The sequence below is a fragment of the Polypterus senegalus genome, chromosome 13 (genome assembly GCF_016835505.1).
Source record: "Polypterus senegalus isolate Bchr_013 chromosome 13, ASM1683550v1, whole genome shotgun sequence".
NCBI classification, from domain to species: domain Eukaryota; kingdom Metazoa; phylum Chordata; class Cladistia; order Polypteriformes; family Polypteridae; genus Polypterus; species Polypterus senegalus.
In genome coordinates, this window is record NC_053166.1 from 133,497,663 (window position 1) to 133,523,994 (window position 26,332).

Here is a 26,332-nt window from a genome sequence, read left to right on the forward strand (position 1 = left end):
GAGGTTACAGAAATGATTTTAAAAGCGGCTGGCGCAAAGCCATTGTTTTGGGATGTATTTATCACTGTTGTAACAGTTGGGATCATGGCATGAAGACAGGATTTAAGAAGTGTGGTGAGGATGCAGTCCTGTACACAAGGAGGCTTCCTGTTGTAGTACTTGGTTTGCCTCGTTCAGGCATTTCTAATAATTTCAAATTATTTTCAAATGACATCTTTCCAAAAAAAAAAAAGGTTATCATATGCCTGTGGGATGACCCCTTATCATAATGTGGCTGATCTAATGATTTAAAAACTACCATGTATATAGGTATATTAATGCAAATATGTCAGAATATTTCCCTGTTGATGTTTCAACTATATGATGTGTATTTATGTTCCTTTTGTTTTATTTACACAATATTACCTAATAAGAATGAATTGTATTGAGCAAAGTAGATTTTTTTCTGTTAATTTATTCATTTGTTTGTTTACTAAGTATACACAACTAATTTAAATTGGTATTCAAAAAATTACCATCTCTCATATACAGTGTGGGCACTACAGCCAAACAGCAAAAACAGAAAGTTAATATAAAAATATGTATTCATTGGCATCCATCCATTATCCAACCCACTATATCCTAGCTACAGGGTCACGGGGGTCTGCTGGAGCCAATCCCAGCCAACACAGGATGCAAGGCAGGAAACAAACCCCGGGCAGTAGGGTGCGCACACACACACAGACACACACACCAAGCACACACTAGGGACAATTTAGAATCGCCAATGCACCTAACCTGCATGTCTTTGGACTGCGGGAGGAAACCAGAGCATTGTATTCAACGGCATAAATGCTTAATTTATTAATTCATTTTCAACACCTGCACCAACTAACTGTGAGCCCAGAGTTTTTACCAGGGTTAGAGACAAACCAAACCTAGAAAAAGTTACAGAGCATCACATTTAAACACTCAAACACACCAGGACAGTTAAGATTCTGCATATGTCACCAAAAACAGAAGAACCTAACATGCATGTAGGGCTAAACAAATATGAGGATTTCCATTTGGAGGACAAGAACATTTTTGCAGAGAGTATTCAGAAGAAAACACTATTCGTTTCATTCTTGTTGAAAAGACAGCAAAAAGAGAGATTAAAACATTGATAAAATAGTCTCAAAGTTGCTAACTAGTAGCCCGTCATTTTTACCAGCATTATTAGCAAAGCCGGGAAGATGGCTGCCACAGGGCTGAATACCTAGGGTCCACCTGATCATATTGTCATCTTGCAATAAGATATTCCATGTTCATTATATATTGTTGTTGAAGGTAAAAGAATTTTCTATTCAAGATCATCTTGCCCACAATTTTTTTTTTATTAAGAAGCAAATCAGCTGAAATAATCATTAAGTTGTGCTTCTTCTTCTCAATAAATCTTGAAAGGAGAAGACTCACCACCAATCCCTTCAAGTTTGGTCTGCGCTTCAATGGCGAAGGCTCACTTGTGAAAAATTCATTTTCAGCCAAATCTTCATCGGAATCATCTTCAGCTATTTCTTGGCCATTAGTCTTTGCATTTGGCTGACCAAATACCTGTGATATGACTGTTGGAGGGATATTTCTAGGTAAACTCTGAGGAACAGAAATAAAAAAATGATGCTGTTTTAGTTTATCCTTGTTTTTGTTTCATTATATTACAGCGTATCACCTCAATTCAGTCAGTCCATTAAATCTTATAAAGCACACTTTCATGATATATTATTATTAAAAACTGAGTAAAGGAAAGAAGAAAACACAAAGTAAGTGCAAAATATAATGCTGAAAAATACAGAAAAATCAAGCAATAAACCATAAAATATGTGTGCTTATAAACTGTAGCTCCCAGCACTTACCAGTTTTGACCCCATAATTATGGGCAGTCAGCCAGGTTGTCCTCTTTCTTCAAAGAAAACGTAACCAGTAAAACCATTCAAATGGCCAGAGGTGTCCTCTAAGCTTCTAAACAACTTGTTTAGTAATTTTGTAAAAGACATAAATGTACTAAAGTGTATTATTATTTCTTTCTGTCATCTACAAAACAGGTTTTCTGGAGTTCTGTTTTGTACGTCCAGGAAAGTAAAATTAATAACCCTGGTGTGTTTCTGCCCTTGGGAATTGTGTTGGTATTTTACTTTTTGAGACCTTTAAATTTTTTATTTGAAGCCTCATTCCTCATGGCCAATTAAAACACTGTTTACTTTATGCAAATTGAGAAAAGATCAGTTTAGAAACACCAAAAGTGCACACATCACAGCAAACAATTACATTCTCATTAATGAGAGTTAAGATTTTCCACTGAATATGCATAGCTTTCATTATTCTGTTCCTCTGAGACGCATCTGAGTCTGGGTAAATAAAGTTTCTAAGAAACTTTTTTTTTTTGCTCTGAGCCTTGATAATACAGTTTTAGGTTTTCTGCTTTTCAAATCAAAGGGATTACATTGTTCCTATGGATCTGTCTGAGCGATAATGATGGATGTCATGGCTCACAGTACAGTCTGTGTGGTACTGTTGCCAAACAACACCCTGGTCAGTACCACCATCCACATCTGAACATGAAGTCCCTTGGCAAAATATGAAATGCCCCACCTGATCCAGACAGTTTGTGTCCTTCGACATGCGTCTAAGTTTACACTCCAAGTTGACAATTTTTGCCTCTTTCCTGACAATCTCAATATGTAGTTCATCACTTTTCTCTTCCAGCTCCCGGATCTGCTTGCGGTATTTGTCTTTATCAACCAGGCACTGGGAATATAGCGTCTGGGCATCGTCTCGGGAACGGAAGGCCTGTGGAGGAAGCAAAAACACAACAGTAATCTGTGTGTATGAACATGTATCTTTATAAAATGATCTCCATAATTCCTGGGATGGTGAAGTTTTGCTCTATAATGCAAATCTTTTATAACATGGAAAGGTGAGCATGATGCAAAAGTGCATTAGTTTATTTTTCATTTCTGTGTATTTCTTTGCATATATGCTTTAGTATTCTAAAATAATACATATGAGACAAAGATACGCCAAGGTGAAACTTTGCTGGAATATGGTATAAAGAAGACATTTCTTCTTTTTTAAAACCTGGTAGGGATCATGTATGCATGACCACCTCTGGGACTAGCTTATTACTCTTTTCTGACAATGCAAAAAAACAATTGAAACTTAACAATCTCTAACCTGCTTAATCTAACTCAGGATCATTGGAGGCCAGAGCCCATCACTGAACCCATGGCATAGTGTCAGGTCATCACCCATCAACACAATTGAAAGAATTGTGGTAATGACTCTAAACAGTGTTTCATTATGCAAGACAATGATCTAAAACAAATAGTTTATCAGACAGGAATCCAAGTTCAGTTCACTATTACTTGCTAACTGTGTACTTTGTAATCAGTCAACCTGTATGCACTAGGATTTGTTTTTGTTGAGTCCCCTTGAATAAAGATATCTGATATAATTATTATAACCTTGACAATAATAATAATAACCATAAAGAAGAGAAAGGAAGAAATTCTTAGTCTGCATTGATATGCTATTTGAGTTTTCAGAGATACCATCTGCATATTCTTTTTAAGGTTCGGGATATGCTTAACAGATAACAACAAGCTCACCATTCAAGACTTGCTCTTGTTTTTTTCACAAAAATGGAATGCAAACAAAGTTAATAAAAAGTATTGCATTGCTTCAAATAAGATGTAACCACAAAGTTCCATTTCTGGCGGAGCTATTTATGTATTTTATATTTTGAAAGCTCAGGATTAGATTACAATAGTATCTACTACGTATCTGAAAATAGATAGTAATATTATTTTACAATTTTTGCAGTCGCTTCACATTAGCTCACATCCCAACTGGAAGCTTGTATTTCCAATAACTCCCCAAGCATATGAACACAATATTTAGACTGGCCAAGTCAGTCTCCTAGTTTCCATCTAGTTGAGTATACACTTTACTGACTTAAGTAACACCCCACCCATAACAAACAACAACTGAAAATGACTGCAGAAATGGAAATCTGAAAAAACAAGAATTTTGTGATGTCGACTGGTCACAGGTTTGATGAGGTTACTGCTTGTAAAGGGTCAGCTAGCAGTTCAAACTGTAAAAGGCGAACTTGTCCTAATACAGTAAAATGTGGAGATAGAAAACAAAAACTGTTTTTATTCTAAAATGTTAAAGCAGATACATACAGACATAATCAAAAACGGGCAGAATGTTGCTGTGGCCACGTGATTGATATTTTAAACCCTACCATTGACTCCCTGTGTAACACTGAGTGAAATTCTTACTTCACTGACCCAATTATAAAGGACTATAAACTTTAAGCATTTATAGCTTCTTTCCAGACATTTCTGTGTGCAAGGCATTAACTTAATTTGGAAACTAGTAAAACTAGTTGGCACACTAATGAGCAGAGTGGTATGCATTTGCAACTGCAATTTAACTTAACACTCTATTTTGGTTAAGTGGGAGGAAAATTAAGAATATGTCCCACTCCAGAGTAGGACATGAGAAGATGCTATGAAGCATCCTGCTCCTACTCTTTGCAACGTTTATGAAATTGGTACTCATGATGATGTTTTGTAGTTTTATGATACTCATACTAAGGCTTCCCCACATATCTAATAATAACAACAATAAAAATAATAATAATATTCAAAGTAGTAGGAGAAGAAGAAGAAGGAAAACATAATAAGGTAGGATATGGTGCTAAGCTGCAAGGTATTGTTGCCATTGTAATGAGTATCGAGACGGAAAGACTGACTTACACTTCGAATGAAAGTTAAGCCCGATAAAGTGCATGTTTATTTAACAATGAATGATCCACAGATGAACTTTCAGAAGAATTACTTCCCACTGTTATGGCCATGGAAAATGCCTCATAAAGTAACAGTAAACTGAAACTTTTCATGGCTATTCCTGCTCCGTTTCTGAAGTAACATTCTCTTTTTCAGTGTTTCTGATCATCCTCCAGAGTCACTTGCCATATCTCTCTCCGTGATCCTCCCTAATTTTCTGCAAGGCTCTATTAATCCAATGCCATAGAAGTCTCCACCTGCCTTCTTGAATCTTCCTGGTCTTGTTAAGTCTAAAGTGAATGTTTCAGAGTTTTGAAGAAAGCACTGCACAGTGTACCTGTGTGACATTTCGCTGTCAATCATTCATCCTGCTCTGCTTATCCTCAAGTTAATATAATGACTACTTCAGTATGGCTTGCATCCATGACCACTTGTGTGGTGATAACTGTGAGCTGATATCCAAAATTGGGCCAATGATCTTTATGTGCATGTTCTTGCCTAAAGAAGGGGCCTGAGTTGCCTCGGATGTTTGCATACTGTAATCTTTTTAGTTAGCCAATAAAAGGTGTCATTTTGCTTGGCTTTTCTCTACATTCCATCTCTGTCAAATTGGTATCTTTTTATACCATAGGCCACCGTTGTCCAACGTTTTCAAAACATTTAGCCTTTCCCGGAGTTTACATCTTCTGACAGCTAACAAGTGCTCCTTAGTCCTGGTGGAGTTAGGAATAGTTTCCAAAATTAGGAAAAGTGATAAAATGCTCCCAAGTGTAGTGCCAAATTTGCGATTTTTGAGCGAGTAAGGTCCATTTTCCTACACTGAGACATTTGATAAATATGAGCACTGATCTTTACTTTCATGCCAACAATGGAAAGAGGTGTGCTAATACAACAAAATATTGAAAGACTGCATAGTGCAAGTATTTTTTTTAATAAACGTCATAGTGTTATAGTGTTTCCTGCTGCTGTTTATTGCATTCAACACAACTCTTTGAAAAATCCTCCACATTCAGCTGGTTGAGAGTTTCTTAGATGGACCAGACACTTTAAGGTGTTCTGCTTCAAACAAATTTACATCTAAGCTTTTTCTCATTTCTTCAAAAAATCTATTTTTAGCCATTCTGCTAGGTATTTTCTCCAGTGTTTCCTGTTATTTACTTTTAACAAGATCCATTTTTTGAGAGCTGACCTCAAATTCTTCTCTATTATCCTCTGATGTATTGTTAAACTCATAGCAATACTCCAACCACCATCCTTTAGAGTTGGGGTGAGGTTCTTCTGCTCAAAGGTAGTTTGTGTTTTTGTCAAAAATGACTTCTGGCAATGCAGCAAAATAACACGCCAACTTTGACACTTTCACACTGAACAAATTGCTCTGAATGTTCTCTTGCAAACTTTTATTTGTGCAATTATATTGCTTTGTGAGAGAAAAGAACTCCCCTACTGCAAGCTGCAATGTAGACCAAGTTTGCATCACTAAACTTCTTTTCTATACAGAATACACATCACACAAAACATAACTTATCAAAAAAGAGATGCAGATGAATGAAACCTTTGACCAGATCACACTGGGGTTTGGTGTCTCCAGCATCAAAGTGTTTCTAAATGCAAATGCAGTGTGTATAAAATGTCACATCCAGCTTGATGATGTTCTGAATTGGCCACAGCAGTCCAGCTTCAACAAACAGAGGGATGGAGTAGCAGACATTGGAGACAGCAAAGCAATGTGCCACACCAAAGATAAGATTAATGACATCCTGACACTGATCAGAGGGCTGAATTGTGTGTGGCGTGACGGAGGAGCTGAAAGCGATGACTTCTCTTCAAGACCTAATCAGGTAAAAAACGCAGGGTGCCCCCTGGAGTCTGGAATGATACTGACAGCAAAATATGGCTGATTCTTAAGGCACATTCAAATGCAGATATGTTGCAAGATAAACACTTGGCACTTATACTACAAATATGTAGCAGATGAATGACTTATGAATTAAAGGGCTCTACTCTGCATAACTGAAAATTCAAATATCCCAAGTGTTTAACATGTAAACTGATTAGGTTCACAATACCTAGAAAAGACTTATGATTTAATATTTGAACATAAAATGTAAAACAAATATGTATATGGAGTACCTAAAATGTAAAACAAATATATATATAAGCAATTATTACTTTTAAACCAGAATATGTTTGTTCAGGAGAAAGGATAAACATAAAAGTGATGTAAATGTTTCCACACAATTTAATATTTATCTTCAACTAATACTAAGCTGTGTTACAAATTCATACACCAGTAATGAAAGTCAGAAATCAATATCAAAAAATGAAAAACAAAATCAAGAAACACAACATGGATGTAATTACTTTTGCTGAATGTGAAATATATATCAAATTAGTTCTGGGTAATTGAGATATTGAAAATTTTTATGTAAAGGAATGCACTGCATAAAGATCAGTTGAGATTTTTAAAAATCATTGTAAAAATACTCTGATTAATATAATATACTGTATATCGCTCAACTCAATTAAGCTTATTTTCATACAACTCACTTCTATTTACACACTCAGAATGCACTACACATTTATGAATAAGTTGCACTTCAAATAAAAGACACTGTTAAACATTTTCTCATGTATGGAAGGAAGGATACCCCTAAACGCCTTTGTAAATTTGGTACTTAATGTGGTTGACATGACGGTTAGAGCTACAATCAAATCCTGGAGGGCAGAGTTTGCACATTTTCTCCATATGTGCACAGACCTTTCTCCTGGAGCTCTGGAACGTTTATCCCAAAGATGTGCAGATTAGCTTGACAGGTGACTCTGTGTTACTGTGTACATGACGGCATGATTTAGCCCTGCATGAATAGTGCCCAGGCTTAGTTCCTGCTTTGTGCCCAAAGATGCCAAAACAGGTTATTCGTGGCTCTCTGCAATTTTGAAATTTGATTATGTGGCATCAGTATACAGATAGCTGGATGAAGGTCTGGACTATTAATTAATAAGTGCAACCCAGGTTGTTGTTTGACCTTGTATGGTTTCCTTTCTTTTATTTCATATAATATAAATGCTCTACACGGAGCATGCTCAATCAGGTAAGGTAAAAACCCTGCCTGTAAGAAATTTTGTTCAGTTGCTCTCTTCATTGTGCCATGATTTTGGTCAAAAAAATTACTGTTACATGGAGGCTGATGTATTCATACATGGCTATAAAAATAACATTTGTGCTCACTGACTTGCTTATTTAAGACAAAGTGCTTCACTTTTATAGTTTGACTCACATTTCACTTAGGGTGAACTATATTTGTACTATTTCTATCAACAAGAAGGTAAATTTGGGATGGCATTGTCTCACTAGCCATAAATCCTGTGCCATACCAGTATAGTGTGACCTTTTTGAACAGTGTGTTAGTAGAAGATAAAAGTCACACACAGAAAAGCAAAAGAAGATTAGGAAGAGACATGGCTGAAGTGTTTAATATTAGGAAGGGTTGATGAAGACTATTATTTTAATTGTTCATCAAGAACATCTGGACACAGCTGGAAACTTGCTAAAGGTAAATTTCGCATACACATTAGGAAGTTTTTCTTTACACAGAGAACCATAGACGCATGACATACCACGTAGTGTGGTAGACAGTAGGAATTTAGGAAGTTTCAAAACTCAGCTTGATGCCATTCTAGAAGAATTAAGTGGTTAAGACTAGCAAGCTTTGTTGGGATGAATGGCCTTTTGTTCTCTCCTAGATTGTTCTAATGTTCTAAAAAAGGCTGATGTCAAAACAAATTTTAATTTAGTCATGAACACTAATTATTTGTGTGCAAACATCTGAGCATACCTTATAAAATACATCATACTTAACTAATTAAATCAAAAATATAATTTCTATTATTGACATTTCCACTTACAAGCTCACTGCACTAAAAATACAATACTACTGTATAACTACAAATCACAAAACTGCTTGCTACAAAGACAAAAACAAACTGTTCAACATAATAACAGTACACAGAAATACGCACCCATCCACCCATTATCCAACACGCTATATCCTAAATACAGGGTCATGGGGGTCTGCTGGAGCCAATCCCAACCAACACAAGGGTGCAAGGCAGGAAACAAACCTCAGGCAGGGTGCACACACAGACACACACCAAACACACAGTAGGGACAATTCAGAAACGCCAATGCACCTAACCTGCATATCTTTGGACTGTGGGAGGAAACCAGAACACCTGGAGGAAACCTACACAGACACAGGGAGATCATGCAAACTCCATGCAGGGAGGACCCGGGAAGCAAACCTGGGTCTCCTAACTGCGAGGCAGCAGCGCTACCCACTACACCACCGTGCCACCTAGAAATATACATATAATAAATATTTATACTGCCATAATATTAGATTCCATTTGTCATACACCCTCTTGTCAATATTAACACAAGCAAATAATGCCAATTGTGAGAGAATACTGTGCTAATACCTCCTCAACTGTTGACAAACTGTCTCATATGTTAATTTCCCTCTCAAACTGAACACACTCTTGTGCAGTAAGTACAGACTTTGACCTCCATGTCTCTCTGTCATGTCACTCTTTCCATTAATATACCTCCAATGTCTGGTCTCCTTGTATGTCCCCACAAGCAGGCTTTGCTGTACTTTCACTGGTTTGTTAACTGTTCCTTACTAAAACTAGACGATGCTTCTCAGTTTTGACTACTAAGCGGTGGAGTGAGTTGCCTATGATCATACAATCCACTCCCAGAGTAATAAAGTTTAGGTACCTCCAGGAGAGACACCTTTTCCAAAGGATTCTGGGACTAGTTGACTTTCTTCCACTTTGCTCTCCAGGTAAAATATCTGCATTTGTACTGATATTATTATAACAATGATACTGATTGAGTTCTAGTTTTATATCTAGTATGGAGACTGCCTGCTGTATTATAATTCTTGTGCTAATATGAATTTTCGTATTCTGCTATGTGTTAACTTTGTACTTTACAAGTAAGTAATATGGCTTTCTTCAGTAAGTCACCTAGAATAAAGGCACCTCGTAAATACAACTACTACAAATAATAATACAGGTAATAATAATAATAATATTGGCTCATGCCAGAAGGTGAATTAAACTCAATCCAGTGCTTTAATCCTGCATACCTATTCTTTCCCGTTCTGAACACAGTATTTCCAAAGCAGAGGTCTAGAGGAGCAGTGCTACAAGGGATGTCAGACTTTCACAGAACACGTTCATACACACACCCACAATGGGTAAGTGTCTTTAAGATTTGTGAAGGAAAAAATGTGCAGATGCACAAAACCCTCACTGATACTTCCAGGTCAAATCTACACCCAGGACTCTGGAGCTGTTTGCTGGAAGCTCAAACCAATCCCCAGTTTACCAGCGTGGGGTCAACGGGTTCATTACGTTAGCTTTGTTTAGTCTTTTAGATGTTACTTTTTATTCAAATTGATATAAGATTACAAACCTTTTAACATTTAAAAGTTTAAAAAATATTTTTTTTAGGTGTGAAGTCACGACCATTATCTTGGAGTGACACTGATGGTGTATCCAATTTAACTTTAGGCAAAGAATATAGCATTTAAAAAATTTAATGCCATGCTGTATATAAGTCAAGAGCTTGAAACAGATTTTAATATTTAAGTAAAAATTGCAGTTTAATATACAGCATTTCACTTAACAACCCTACAACGCTACAAAATGCGCAAGCCAGCAATTATGACTGTCCCAGATTCAAGGCCTTGTTAATTTAACATTAGACTGCAATCTCATAAATCCAATGTGCTAAATAAAAAAGAGAAAAAAAGAAAAACTGCAGTACACTTTCTACAATCTTTGTAAGAAATCTTTAAGTACTGTATTTAAATAAATAGCATTGGGTTTGTTCTTGCATCTGGTCAGCCTTTCCATTTATTGGCAGTTCTAATTTTCTTCAAACAATACATGAATACGCGACATGTGGGTATTTGGCATTCTAAATGAAAAAGCATTTTAGCTTAAACTGGCAAGCTTCCTTGCTTCTGTTTTTTTAGAATTCAAACCTAAAGCTTCATTTAAAGTCCATTAATAGTTTGGATTTTGGTTTTGACTTTCACATAGTTGAAGTATTTAATCTGATTGCACCACAGGTAACTTATTATTGGAGTTCATTGGGAACTTTACAGCTAGTGAAGCTGTCGGTAAGAGAAGAGTGTTTAGACTGTAGTGAAAGCAGTTGCACATTTCAGAACATTTTTTCATATTGCTAAGCACGATAGAAGAGCAATTCACAGTACAACATTCCATCCCACATCTCTTTTTTACCTGGTCACGTTCTTTTTCAACCTCTTCCAACTGGATCATGATGGTATTCATGCGGTTTTTGTACATTTCACAGTCTTTTACCAAGGTTGAACATTTCAGCTCCAGCTCTTCCTTTTCCTCCAAATACTGTGGAAAATTTGGTAAGGTAACATTAGTAATTCAGCATTTCAGAACATCAGTTAGTCAATCAGTGTTTTATACTGTATAACACCTTTTCTCCATCACCGGCACAAGGCACCACCTGACAACCAAGGTAAAGCACATCTGTGTTGTCTTTTCTGATGGTTGTAATTCTATCTCATTATTTCCTTTGTATCCCTTTTTTCAGGAGCTTAAATAGTTTGTATATAGAAACACTTGTTCCTAAAACAAGCCAAACTACATAAAGGCTAAAGGAGGCATTTCTCATAGAAGAGTATGTAGAGTCAGGGACAGGCTAGACATATCAGTTGACTGTGGCAGAGTGAAGTGTGTGTGAATAAAGTGAAGCTATACATATACCCCAAAACAGGCACCCCTGTCCTGCCCTGCCACCGCTCCTCCTTGTCACCTAAGAGCAGAGTAGATGAAGCACAGGCTGGTAAAAATCAATGTATTAAAGAATTATATGCAGACTGCTCTTCTTTTCCAGTCACTTTGATGTGCCACACAGGTAATGTTTGCCAGACACCACCTCATGTCCCCAAAACCTTTACACACTGGCTGCCATTGAACACAACTCCTACTTACTGATGTAGTTCTGCAGATGTCAGCTGAAGCTTATAGACTTTATTATTTAAACAGACTCTTGATATTGTGTCAGAATTCAGATAATGAGTCCCTCCTGTCATGCGGTTTTTTTGAATCACGTTTTTGTAACCTAACTTTTATTTTAATGTTTTTGATGTATGTTTTTGGTTGCATCAGGTTCTGCAGGTATGTGTTTATGTGTGATTATTGGTTCTTTCTACTTTTTATTTATGGTGCTATTATTTTTTTAACTGTCATTTATTTATCCAATGTCACTCTTCTATGTTAACATAAATCATTTTGATTTCACAGTGGCTGCCTAGGATGTGGTGGCCAGTGCTGTCACCAGAGATAATGTCTCTTTAAATCAAGGTTAGGTACTGGTAGATTTATTTATTAATTACTCAGATGACAGACATATTGACACAAAATGGAAACATAATTCTAGAACAAGTAGGAGTTGATCAGTTGGGCAAACAATTATATTTGGGCAAAGGAGAGTTGGCTCATGGGCCTGTAATTCTTTAACTAAGCTATACTTAATAATAGCCTTTCTTTTAATTCTTAGGTAAAGATCTGACAAGAAGCTGTTGTAGCCTTCCTTGTTAACGTAACATGAACTCAAGCACGTCATCAATTGATACATTTGCCATAGCACCAGTGGGTGGTGTCATCCCTGCCATTTTATAAAAGGGCAAACTTTGCATATGGAGCTCAACTAAACTTTGCCAAACAAAATAACTTAATTGTCTCTTTATTCTAAAGCTGCTAGATTCACTACTTTGTTTGCCTTCTTAATGCCCGGAACCATTTTAATCTTTTAAACATGTAAATCAAAGGTTTATCTATACTGATAAAAGGCAAAGCCCTCACTCACTCACTTTCTCACTCACTCACTCATCACTAATTCTCCAACTTCCCTGTGTAGGTAGAAAGCTGAAATTTGGCAGGCTCATTCCTTACAGCTTACTTACAAAAGTTGGGCAGGTTTCATTTCGAAATTCTACGCGTCATAATTGGAACCTATTTTTTCGTCCATATACTGTAATAGACTGCAGCTCGATGGCCGTGGGAGGCGGAGTTGTGTCTCGCGTCATCACACCTCCCACGTAATTGAGTGCCTGCCCATATAAGGCAAATATTCGCGGGTGAAGGACTGTGCTTAGCATATTCATAAGTAAAAAACATCTGAATCACAAACTGATGTTAATTATATTGAACTGTTTTTGAGGAAAGAGAGGAGGATGGATTTTATTTATAAATAATCCGAATTTTTGGTGAGTAAAAGGTTGAGATTTTCCTAAATAATATTGCAAGTTTATGAGTTATTATTAATGTTTTTTATGTGTGTCGCGGCTGTGGCTGCAGTAGAAAGGAACTTGTTCACTCCTGGTTTGTCTATTCAATAAAGGCATTTATTGTGGCTACAGGAGTTATCAATCTGCGATGCAACGGCTCTTTATATTGTATTTCTGCCTATTAAGATGGTTTTTATAACCATAAATTAGTTTTTGAGGGGCAGGTTGATTCAGACAGAGCAGTACTGAAGGCCTAGGTGTGATTATTTAGTAATCAGGTTCTACAAATGTTTGTTAAGAAATTCATAAATATTTGTATTATTTGCCATACATTAAATGCTTACATTTCTTCCCATTTTAATATTAATTTATACTTTTTTGTTGAATTTGCTACCTTAAATGCATACAAATGCTGAATGAACAGTGCACACATAAGTGCAAACAACATTAGATGTTAAAGGGTAGCAATTACTTCTCTGCCATTTTCACTTACCTGCTCACTAAGAAATGTATCCTCCAAATGAACAGGCAAGTGAATATGCACTAAATCATTTGCTCACCTTTAGTGTTATTGACATTTGAATACAATTAATGGAGCCAACTTCATAGAAAATAATTCATTAAAAAATAACACACCACCATGGTATTTAATGTTTTGAGAAAAACAGAAATTTTTCAGAGTTTCTTAAAATAACAAAAATAAACAAGATAGGCTCACTAAACTGAGATTAATTATAAGTAAAAATGGGGCGCTGATTGTGAAATTAAACAGAGCAAAAATTTGCATCCATGAAGGGGCTCCCAGGAGTGAACATGGAAACCACTGAAACAAAAAATCAAAGGGGCAAGACAGGAAGGAACATCAGGGGTGAGCTTGGGTTGATACACAGAGACCTTAGAGATCAGTAGCCAGATTAAAGCGGAAGGATGTGCTTGTAGTCAAAACAAATAAAATGTCAATGTCAAATGTCCAAAAATTTTAAAACCAAACCGCCAGATAAACTAAAGTCAAAAAAAAAAAAGGTTGGTACTTTGAATCAAAGTCGAGTCAATTGCAGAGCAAGTGGTTTAGCTTCAGTTAGTTGGCTGCCAAAACAACATGACCAGACACTTGTGCTGTCATATTGTATGTACGCTCTTTAAAATAAAGATTTAGAGTGTAGCAGGCTCCACACAGTAAATACCCATGACTGTGAAATACCAGTAAGTCATCATTTTAAAAGGACTGCTGCTGTACACAACAACCCAGCAAAGTAGCCTACCATACATTAAAGCTTTCATTTTTTTCCTCTACATATTAGGATTTTTTTCAAAGCACAAAGAACCAACTTCATATACAAAGAACCCTTCTCAAAATGAAGTGGTGCTTTATCAAGCAATAGTTCTGCAAGGAACCATACAACCCAGTAAACTACCATTAAAAAACATTACATTTAAGAGTGTACAAAAACAGAACAACATCTCTGGCAAAATGAAGCAGCATCATAGCAATCAAATATTAAAATGGTGGCACCTGACGATGTCACCAGCATCAGATTAATGTTGTAAAAATACAAAACACAAAAAGAGCAAAACAGTATTTACAGTGAAGAAGTAAAACCCACAAACTTCAATGCCCACAAAACTGGATTAAATGTGGGTAAATGAAGGGGAGATGAAGATCCTATTGTGCAATGTAGCACTGACTGGCAGTTTTCTTGCATTTTATGCTTTCTAGATGTTGAAAGTCATTAGATTCTGTTTATATTTGATAGAAACTGCTGTGCATGTCCTAGCATGTCGCAATTTGGGGACTGATTTCTACATTGAGCCTGATGATACTGTTATACGCTGTGGCTTCAGAGACCCTGAAAAGTGAGACCACACTCACCAGTATGCAGTACTGGCACCTCTTTCAATTTTTATCTAAAGTACTGTCAATGCTTCTTAGCATAATGGCGCATACCCAACTCTTTGATGAAACAAATGTTATTGTATCGCAGCGCTCAAAGTTTCATGAGGGCCCCCTTGAATGCTAGTGTACTGCCATAAATAGTGAACTCCTGTAATTTGATTCCACTTCATAGAGTATCACACTATATTTCAGAATAGCTAAGCCTGTAAAACACCTGAAAACCAGTTCAACCTTCCCCATTGAAATCCTGAGTGCTCTCTACTACTGTTAAGAACAGAAAAACATTCAAACTGATTTACTATACCGCCGTGATGTGTACCTTTCTAAGGGTGAACGTGACTGTAAGAGCAACATATATGCAAGTAACCCTCATTCATTGATAGCATAACTTTCAAATAGCGGGTTAAATTTGATTTTGACAGATTACTACGTATTACTTCTTGTATGTTTTGGGATGTATTCATATTTTGGGCTTATGTGTTTAAGGTACCATTGGAAATTGCAACTAGGTATAACTATGCTAGATGTAAGGGAAATGTTGCTTTTTTTTTGTTTTATTTGGCTTTCTAATAGTACATGTTCGACTGATAACGAAAAAATAAATCTTATCCTCCTATATGCACTACATATTCCAATTTACAAAACTAGAATACTGATCCTTTTTTCCATTCTACTCTTTAAAGCAAAGAAAACATAAGACAACCCTTGGGAAATTCACGAGTGTATTTTCTGCCTTGGTCTGGGTATGAAGTTTCCTCAGTTTCTGAATAAAGCGTAGGTTTCCAGCTGCTTATTTTAATAAGCAGACCAGCACAAATAAGACAAAATCTTTCTTCTTGGTACTTTTTCCAAATCCCAGGAAGCTGCCCTTATAATGCTGCAAATGGGTACATTTTTTTTTCTTCATTTTAAAGCTTTTCCGATCTAAGCAGCGCTTCCCACCTGCTTGCACTGATCTTATTTTAATGTAGAAGCCTGTGGAAACCACAAGATGCATATCTCAGATATTTTGCAGGCTGTGGGACTAGAAAATGACTTGCGAGGATGTCTGCAAAGTCAAACGAAACCTCATTAATATTGCACAGTTCCTTGTTGCACAGCAGAGTACCCCCGAACCTTTCCAGTTCTCACTCACAAAGTCGCACACTCACACACCCCTCTTTCACACGCACCACATGTGCTCCTCCCATCCTCTCTTCGTGCACTTTGTGAAATCAAGAAGCCCAATGGCTCTAAAAACGTGCTCACTTTGTCCCTCAGCTCTTCTGCCTGTCGGACCTCTTCGTGTAAATTATACAGTCGGTTCACAAGCTCCTGGCGGTCTTCTAGAGCCTCTTGACGGTCATGTTCCAGGATATCCAGGATGGCTTTCTCGGATTCTGGAAGGATCTGTTTTCCAGGCTGCAGAGAATTTATACAAAACATAACAAAAACATATACTCTATAAATACCAAAAAACACATAGATACATACATACAGTGAATTCTCTTTAAAACACTCTTCAAACTACATATACCAGCATTTCAAACAGCTATCCAGTTTCTGAGACCATTTACTCCACTTGAGGCTCACACGAGCCAATCCAGGACGAGATGCCAGTCCATCACAGATGTGCACACGCTCACACAGAGACAATTTAAAGTCACCAATTAACCTAACACGTAAGAAATGAGAGAAAACCCACCAAATCAGCACAGTTTGCTCTGATAATCCTGTTATGTGTGAAGCAGCATTGCTAACCACTGTGCCACCATGCTGTTCTCAGTGAAATAAGGCAACATAAATCCCTGTTTGAAAACAAAAATGACTGCCAGAATAATACAAGGTGACAAAACAGAAGCAGAAACAGGAAATAAATACAAAATGGAATTGTCATGCTAGATGTCGGTGGACTGATTTTCATTTTATTGAATGTATCTGCTAAATCACTTCAATTGGCTTTGATCGCAGCTGAATGAGCAGGCTTAAGATTCCATGTTATTCTCACTCTCAGATGGAGATCAGAAGCTAAAGCAGCTAGCTGTTTCTATAATAGCAGCTAGCCATTTATCTAAATGAGAAAAACTATTTTTCTGTTTTCATATATGCTCACCTAGTCTAGCAGATGGAGAATAAACAGAGGGACAAAATGGCAAATTGGTTTATTGTAAAGAAGTGCATATTTACCAATAGCTTACATAAATAAAGTGAAGAAAAAAGCTAAAAAATAAAGTACAGGACCATGTTGTCACTCTAACAGAACAAGCAGCTGGAGCAGTGATCTGGAGACCTGGCTTAATTAGAATTAGAATTAGAATTAGAACAATCTAGACGAGAACAGGCCATTCAGCCCAACAAAGCTCGCCAGTCCTATCCACTTGTTTCCTCCAAGAAAACATCAAGTCGAGTTTTGAAAGTCCCTAACATCTTACTGTCTACCACACGACTTGGTAGCTTATTCCAAGTGTCTATCGTTCTTTGTGTAAAGAAAAACTTCCTAATGTTTGTGCGAAATTTACCCTTAACAAGCTTCCAACGGTGTCCCCGTGTTCTTGATGAGCTCATTTTAAAATACAAGTCTCAATCCACTGTACTAATTCCCTTCATAATTTTAAACACTTCAATCATGTCACCTCTTAATCTTCTTTTGCTTAAACTGTAAAGGCTCAGCTCTTTTAATCTTTCCTCATAATTCAACCCCTGTAGACCTGGAATCAGCCTAGTCGCTCTTCTCTGGACCTTTTCTAGTGCTGCTATGTCCTTTTTGTAGCCTGGAGACCAAAACTGCACACAGTACTCAAGATGAGGCCTCACCTGTGCATTATAAAGTTTGAGCAGAACCTCCTTGGACTTGTACTCCACAGATCGTGCTATATAACCTAACATTCTGTTAGCCTTCTTAATGGCTTCTGAACAATGTTTGGAAGTTGATAGCTTGGAGTCCACTATGACTCCTAAATCCTTCTCATAAGGTGTACTCTCGATTTTCCGACCGCCCATTGTGTATTCAAACCTAACATTTTTACTTCCTATGTGTTTTTTACTTCCTATGTGTGGTAATGGTAACCAGGGGCTTCCATAGCGAATGTAGGGGCTGGCATGACCTCAGAACTGATTACAGAGCTTGTGGAAATCGCATTGGGATGAGGTTTAAAACCACCTCACAGTCCAATGCTGTTGGAACAGGCAGGAGGTCAGAACTGACAAAAAGAGAGAATGAGCGAGAGAAAGTGAGACAGGAGGAGACCAGGGAGACAAGAATGAAAAGGCTTCTGTGTTGTACTGTGCTTAGTAAGTAGAGAGCGGTTCTCCATGCCTCCTCGTGTATTCTCCATGTGCTTGTCAAACCATTTTGTTATTTATGTTAAAAAAGGCTTCACATTTGCTTATTTTTGTGCTTCTTGGTGTATTATCTAAATTTCAGATATCTGAACTAGCAGGCTATCTGTTAAACCAGTAAGTGTGATGGACCAGATCCTCTTCTCGTATTGGCAAATGTGTTTAGAGTACTAATGTATTTTGCAGATTGTTTTTTCTTTCTGATAATTAGGTATGCCTTTTACTTTTGTGCACATCAGATATCCATAATAATTGCTCAAGGTCCAACTACTTAGAAACAGACAGGCAGTTGTTCCATGCAACTCTGAACTAGATAGGCTAATATATGGCTGTTCCAGTCCTGTGCCAATCCTGTGCCAATTGTCATTGTGTTGTGCTTTGTTCTCCCAATAGTGAGCTCACTATATGGACTATGCAATATACAGTACATAACTGGTGAGATAGATAGATAGATAGATAGATAGATAGATAGATAGATAGATAGATAGATAGATAGATAGAACTTTATTTGTCCCCAGAGGAAAAATTAGCTTTTTTACAGAAGTTTTTTAAATAAATAAATGCATAAATAGATAGACAGATAAATAAATATATATACACACACACTATGGTCTGAACAGATACCAGAATAGCTGAAAAGCAAGAAAATTTAAAAAGAAAGAAAACTTCTGAGTTGGCCGTCCCAGTCACTATTGAGACACTATGCAGACATATTGCTGTTGGTATAAAGGAGCCCCGCAGCGTTTCCTGACCCACTTCTCCTGAATAATTCATTAGTTCAAAGTCTTCAATGTCAGTGTATAAGAGAGAAGATGTGCAGCATTGTTCACAATGGTACTCATCCATTTTCCAACCCACTGAATCCAAACACAGGGGTCTGCTGGAGCCAATCCCAGGGCACAAGGCAGGAACCAATCCCGGGCAGGGTGCCAACCCACCACAGGTCACACACAAACACACCAAGCACACACTAGGGCCAATTTATAATCACCAATCCACCATGTCTTTGGACTGTGGGAGGAAACCGGAGCACCCGGAGGGGACCCACGCAGACACAGGGAGAACATGCAAACTCCACACAGGGAGGACCCAGGAAGCGAACCCGGGTCTCCTAACTGCGAAGCAGCAGCGCTACCACTGCACCACCGTGCCACCCTACAATGGTACTCAGTTTTGTTTTAATTCAGTCCTTTGCTAGTTCCTCCTGGGGGTCCAGAATGCATCCCATTAATTACCCTGTCCTTTTAATTAGCTTGTTGATTCGGTGGGCCTCTCATGAAGTGATGTCACCAGACCAGCAAACCACAGAGTAGATAATCACACTGGCCATCACAAAGTTGTAGAAGATGTGGAGGATGTCATTTCCCTCATTAAAGGAACATGGTCACTTAAGGAAAAAGAGCCTACTGTGCCCTTTCTTATATTGTTGCTCAGTGTTATGAGACCAGTCTAACCTGTAATAGTGATCGGACATGACAATAAGCAGTTCCTTGGTTTTAATTGATGGTAAGGTGTAGACAATTCTTTTTACGCCAAGAAACCTCTTATTGGCTAACTAAAATATTACAATATGAAAGATTTTGAGGCAATTCAGGGGCCTGAGTTGCCTCAAAAGCTTGCATATTGTAATCTCTTTAGTTAGCCAATAAAAGGTGTCATTTTGCTTGACTTCTCACTACATTCATAATGGCTGACACGGTACAACATCCTAATACTGCACCAAGAAACAAAATTCTCCACCTGACCCTTATACCCCACATACTCCCGTTATTGATACACCCCATAAATACAGAATCATCTGAGCATGACCTGGTATTATACAGTAATTATAGTCAGAGGTGTACAGAGTGAAGAGAGAAGGAGACAGTGTTGCTCAAATCTGTATCTGAGACACAGTCCTTGAGTCTCACAAACTGTGGCCTGTCTGACAGACAGTCCATTATCCAGGTCACAATGGGCTCATCCACCTGCATATCTCTAAGCTTACCCCTTAACAGAGATGGGATGATGGCATTAAAGACAATTAAAAAACATCATCCTCAGAGTCCTGCCAGCTTTGTTCAGGTGATAATAAGACTTGTGGAGCAGTAAGGTAATTGCATCATCCACTCCAATCTTTGTCTGATAGGCAAATTGCAGTGGGCCCCGGTGTTCTACCACAAGAGGACTCATACTGTATAATGCAGGATATCATATGAAAGGGGGCAAGAAAATATTAAGTAATCAAAGTAAAAATTAAGAGATGAACGACTAAAAACTCCACTGCCACAATGAGAATAACCGTATTGGTGTTTGCCTCATCTGCTGGGTGAGGTGGCCAAAAATGCACTACTAACATTACTCCCATCCAGTTATCCTGCCACACATCTTCCTTGCCAGTGACCTCCCTGTAACCTGTTTTCTGGTTCTAGTAGTGGGGTTTGGGTTGGAGATGGGGTGGGTGTTCATTATACCAAACATAATTATTTTAAGGATACTGGAAATCAGTATAAAGTACTCCGGCCATCAAGCTACAGGGCTCTACGGTGGCCCCAGCTGCATTGATTTAAATATTTCCCAGAAGCCTGCGAAGGGTCAGAAACTCAAATAGTCCTTAACTCTTTGAGGGCTGAACATTTTTTCCAAAAAACTTTCTGAAAAGCACACAATGCACTGGTTTCACACATAAATCAACATAAAATGTCTGTTGCTATGTGCTGTGGGTGCTGTTGGCCCCTGTTCAGCATCTCTGGTAACAGTGACTGTGCAGGGGTGGCTCGATGGCCAGCAGGAATGCATGGCGGGGCGGCTACTTCTCTGCCTTCGCACAGCAGGTGGGCTATGGTGACAGTGTGACGCAATATGCTTTGTACTTCTTGACATCATAATTTGTGGTCCTCCTAGGCGAACGATGCTGTGAACATGTTCAGCACCACGATCAGCTGGGGACCAATAGGCTGATGCTGGTACCTCACTTTTGTTTTCGACATCCATCTCCAGATCACTTGCATCAAACTCAGAGTCTGAAAAGTCAGAGTGCAATTCAGCGATAATATGTAAAACGTCCATGGAGTATTTTGCTCTGCACATTTGCTTTAGTCTCGCCAGATGTTGAAGCCATTCAGAGGGTTAGTGACCTCTTCACTACTCACGAGGTCAAATCAACAAAGCTTCATAACTTTCCTTTAAGCAAAGAGAGTCGAACTAAAAAGTAAGGGCGAGTTTTGTCGCAGTTTACAGACGTTTGCCTTCCTCTACTCCTGAATTTCGACAAAAGTCAACATCAGCCCTGAAAGAGTAAAAAGACTCCTAGCTGTGCAACTTGGAGAAAGAGAATTCCAAAACAGAATACCGAGCTGTCTTGACAGAACATTTTGAAATTCAGTGTAAAAGGTATCAAAAGAAATCTTTGCAAAAGGAACAGTTACCTGTATAATGGACTGAAGCTCTTGGATCTTCATCTTCAGCACTTCATTTTCTCGCTCCAACTCCAGAACCTGCTCTTTCCTGGGCCTGTTCTCAATATCATTTTTGAGTTTTAGGGACTGTTTCCTTTCCATTTTACATTCTTCCTCCACCTTATTCAGTTTGTGGTTCAACTGGTCAATCTAAAAAAAAAATTAGGCAGATGCTCTTTTATTAACCAGACCCAGCATATGGGGATTTTAGTGTGGCTTTTTGGATGGTGCCATTCCAGTGAATATTCATTAGTGATGAAAGATATGGTATACCTTTAACAAAACCCATAACCACACATTTTCAAGATGACATTCAGAATGCTAATTTCTGCACCATGAAATATGACTTAAGGGCACCAGACCTTTTATTAATTCTATTATAGTTTCACAAACCTGCCTTAAAAAACTAGTTTTTATTCAGGCAATATAAAATTCATAATGACATTCTGCAGAGGTAAATAAATACAAAGCTGAAGACATATGACTCAGTCACATCTCAAATGAGTCTGTCTGACTCCTTCTACAATGATATGAGGACAGCAGAATTAATTGGTGCAGCCACAGAAGTTATCTACCACAAAAAAAAAAACTTTTAAAATATATTCTTCTATGTCGTGTTAAGTACCTTTCAATGGTGTGCTACATTAAAAAAGAATGAACTGAAATAGAGAAAAGCCGTGTTTGGGTCACACATTTAAGTGAATCTTTTTGTGGCCCGGCTACCTTTGTAATCGTTCTTTGTAACTTGCCAAAAGCCTAAAATGGCTAACTTACTGTATGACCCTTTCTTCTACAGTTCATGCAGTATTAACAGTGTCTATCTACTTGAAATATCATGGAGTTTTAGTTTCGTTTAGTTTTACTCTTAGTAAGAACTTGACAATTTTATCATCATTTAGATTTAAAAAAAGAAATATTCCTTATTTAACAGACTAGCTAAATTATATATAGGGTCAAGTACTAATGGCTAAGCTGTTGAAAAGTATTACAAAAGGCTCCTGTTCAATCCTCAAAAATGATTCAATTTATGATCTTAACAACTCTGTGGTGGAGAAGACACCCATTAAGGATAGATTCCTACCTTATGCAGACTTGAGGATCTGGACCCTATAATTTAATGGAATTTAAAAAAGAGTGATGATGGCTAAGACAGTGAAGTGTAAAGCACAAAGCCAGAGGTTTAGTCACCACTGCTAATGTACTGTGTGACCCTGACAGCCTCGTCAAAAGGCCAGAGCTCACTCCACAGAAGTAAAGAAAAACTGCACTATGAAGTTGTGACTAATAACTGATTTGGATGAAGCAAGAGCTAAATAAACAAATACATGTAAAATGTATAAGTAATTATTGCTGGTGCATACTTTAATATAGTGGAACAAATCTTATTAAAAATTCTGAAAAAAACCCTGGGAAATGGAAAATAATGATGCACAAATAATTGCCAAGATAATGAAAACACATTTGAGCTCATTATTGTTTAAGACTGTTATAATGTACTATAAAATGAATACAGAGAATATTTATAATCAATTCTGCATTGATTTGTGGACATTTTTAATTTATTCCTGAGTAATCTAAATAAATATCACCAACTAAACAAATGTACGCTTTAAGATGTTTTACGTTTAAAAATCACTGACTAAAATCAATGCTTGAAAGAATAAGATGCAAAGGCACCAGCATGAGGAGAGATGAAATACAAGTGTGTACCACAGATCTTCAGACCTTTGAGAAGACAGGCTGGTCTAGTGGTTACAATGTCTTTAAAGGTGTATGGGTAAGCGTCACTCCTGGTGCCCCAATGCCGCTTAGAGGTGAGCATGCCATTGTACAAACCCAAATTGAGCTCTAATAATGCCAAGGAGCATTTCATGTGCAAAGGCACTATACACTAAAATGATGAAACTGCATGTGAATAACAAATTTACTTAACCAAATAAATGCATATTTTCAGAGCAATTGGCAACAAATGGTGATATGTAGCCAACAATCATTATGAATGTAAAGGTGAAATGATCTTAAAATTCCATCCATTTTCCAACCCGCTGAATCCGAACACTGGGTCACGGGGGTCTGCTGGAGCCAATCCCAGCCAACACAGGGCACAAGGCAGGAACCAATCCTGGGCAGGGTGCCAACCCACCGCAGGACACACACAAACACCAAGCACACACTAGGGCCAATTTAGAATTGCCAATCCACCTAACCTGCATGTCTGTGGATTGTGGGAGGAAACCCACGCAGACATGGGGAGAACATGCAAACTCCACGCAGGGAGGACCTGGGAAGCGAACCCGGGTCTTCTAACTGCGAGGCAGCAGCGCTACCACTGCGCCACCGTGCTGGTCTGATCTTAAAATTCCACTTGGAAATTACTGTGGTAGTAGGGTGATGTATCACGTTAGCTGCTGCAGTCTGTTTAATCTCTCTATATATATAATCCAACATCTGTCTGTCTGTCCGCTATTTCACGAGAGGACTACTTAACGGATTTAGATCAGGTTTTTTCTATAATTTGCTTGAACATTCTGGTTGATTTTGCGACACCTCTCATTGTGCTCTGTATTACAGTTCACTTGCGGTACCGATTTATTTGTGCGAATCCGAGAGAGACACAGTGGGGCAATGGGAGGGGGGCGGGGTCCTCCTCACTCAAGCACCAGCCTCGGGGCGTTCCTTACCTCTGCTTAGCTAGAGAACGAGAGAACTACTTAACGAATTTAGATGAGGGTTTTTTTTTATAATTTTACTTCCGGTTGATTCTACGACTTCTCTCATCGTGCTAAGAATCACATTTCGCTTGCAGGAGCGATATATTTGCGCTAATCTGAGACAGAGGCTGCGGGCCGAGGGGAGGGGGAAGTGTGACGTCAGGAGTGGGGAGCCGGGCTGGGCCCTCCTCACAGTCCTTTTTCACTACTACATGGTAGGAGGCGTGGGGGATGGCTAGTTAGCTAATAAAAGGTGTCATTTTGTTTCACTTGGAAATGAGAAAAGTTAGTATAGTCATAGGCAAAGAATAAATGGGTGGTGTGGCTAAAGATATGATAATTGACATGTCTAAAATAGCATAACATATCCAAACTCTGACCCAAACCTCTGTAAAAAGTGTTAGCGTATATAAAAACAAACTCCTTTATTGATTGTCTCACCAGAAATAATGCTACATATTCCACTGTGAGTGTTTGCTTGAAGGATTTTGGATAGTCCATGTGCCACATTTTCTAGCTTGCATTATTATAATGAAGTGTTTTGAAACTGAAGATGCACCAAAGTTAAGCCACAAAAGACTGCCTGACACTCACCTGTAGCTGTAGATCACGGCTCCGCATGACAGCCATGTTCTTCTCCTCACTCAGCTGAGCAAAACGCATCGCAAGATTGTAGTTGTCATCTTTGACCTTTGAAAGCTCATCACAGTAGTTGGTTCTTTCTTCCTTCATCTTGTTGAAGCGCTCCTGAATAGCGACAAGTTCCTGTTTGAGGGTTCGCATCTTCTTGTGGTCATCGTCCAAGGTCCGCTGCTTTGCCAGTAGTTCAACACGCATTGCTTCCTTGGCCTTTGCTTGCTGCTGCAATTTGATCACTTCATTCATCAAGAATTGTGTCAGACCCTCATGACCTTCCTCCACTGTAATAGGAATACAAAACCTGTCAATCGTTCTTTCCAGTCATCCTCATACCCATGCTTGCACCAATAATGGGATAAATATAAAGCACTAATTATAAAAACTAGCACTTCTTGAAGAAATGAGAAAAGAACCGAGCTATCTGAAGAAAAACGCATGTACCACACAGGGTGTGCAAGTAAACTGCGCATGGTCAATGATTAGATACAGGATTCTAACCCAGGACACTTGATCCTTCATGTAGTAGTGCTAGTAACTGTGCCACTATGCCAAGGCAGGTCAATATTAATTAAATGCAGTAATAATACATTTAACACCTTTAGTGTCAAAACCAAAAAGTCTAACTGAATTCTCTACTGCAAGTTCTACTCAATTTTGCTTCACAGAGTAAAACATGTAGGCATTAAGTAAATTCATAGACAACTGCTGGTTTTTTGTTTTCAATGTCTGACACCTTGTAAAAATCATGAGAAAAATAAGCATGTTTGTTGCATACTGATTCTGCTTTCAAGTGGTTACTTGAGGCACACTTGAAATGGAAATACAGAAAACAGAAGCACAAATCATAAAGTGTATCAAGTACAGACCTGTTGTGCAAACTCATTATAGATGATTAGAAACAATAGCATTGTTAATTTAGGAAAGTAGTTCATGGGTGTAGCTTTGTGTTCAGGAGGCAACATCACTTCTAGGAGGGAGGAATCTTTGTCAAAATGTACTGTTGGTTTGAGTTCAGAGAACATCTCTTTATGATAAAAATAAATCTAATAAAATATACAGCAGTAATAAACCTCTCAATGAGATATAGGGACAACACTGCTATCAGCTAATTAAACAAGCTCGATGGGCTGAATGGTTTCCTCTAGTTTGTCAGGCTGGCTTCTTAAGTTCTTAAGAT

The 26,332-nt window shown here is 38.0% G+C and overlaps 1 protein-coding gene across 2 annotated transcripts in view; it reads right to left on the bottom strand.

The window, feature by feature from the left end:
* card11 (caspase recruitment domain family, member 11) overlaps positions 1–26,332 on the bottom strand; it is a 216,037-nt gene that overhangs the window by 39,301 nt on the left and 150,404 nt on the right. For both annotated transcript variants that reach the window (XM_039774937.1, XM_039774936.1), the window contains exons 4-9: positions 25,111–25,436; positions 21,776–21,955; positions 16,299–16,451; positions 11,130–11,255; positions 2,608–2,805; positions 1,435–1,611 (exon numbers count right to left, since the gene is read on the bottom strand). In XM_039774937.1, the coding sequence (XP_039630871.1) occupies positions 1,435–1,611; positions 2,608–2,805; positions 11,130–11,255; positions 16,299–16,451; positions 21,776–21,955; positions 25,111–25,436 (1,160 nt within the window). The remainder of the gene's footprint in view (positions 1–1,434; positions 1,612–2,607; positions 2,806–11,129; positions 11,256–16,298; positions 16,452–21,775; positions 21,956–25,110; positions 25,437–26,332) is intronic.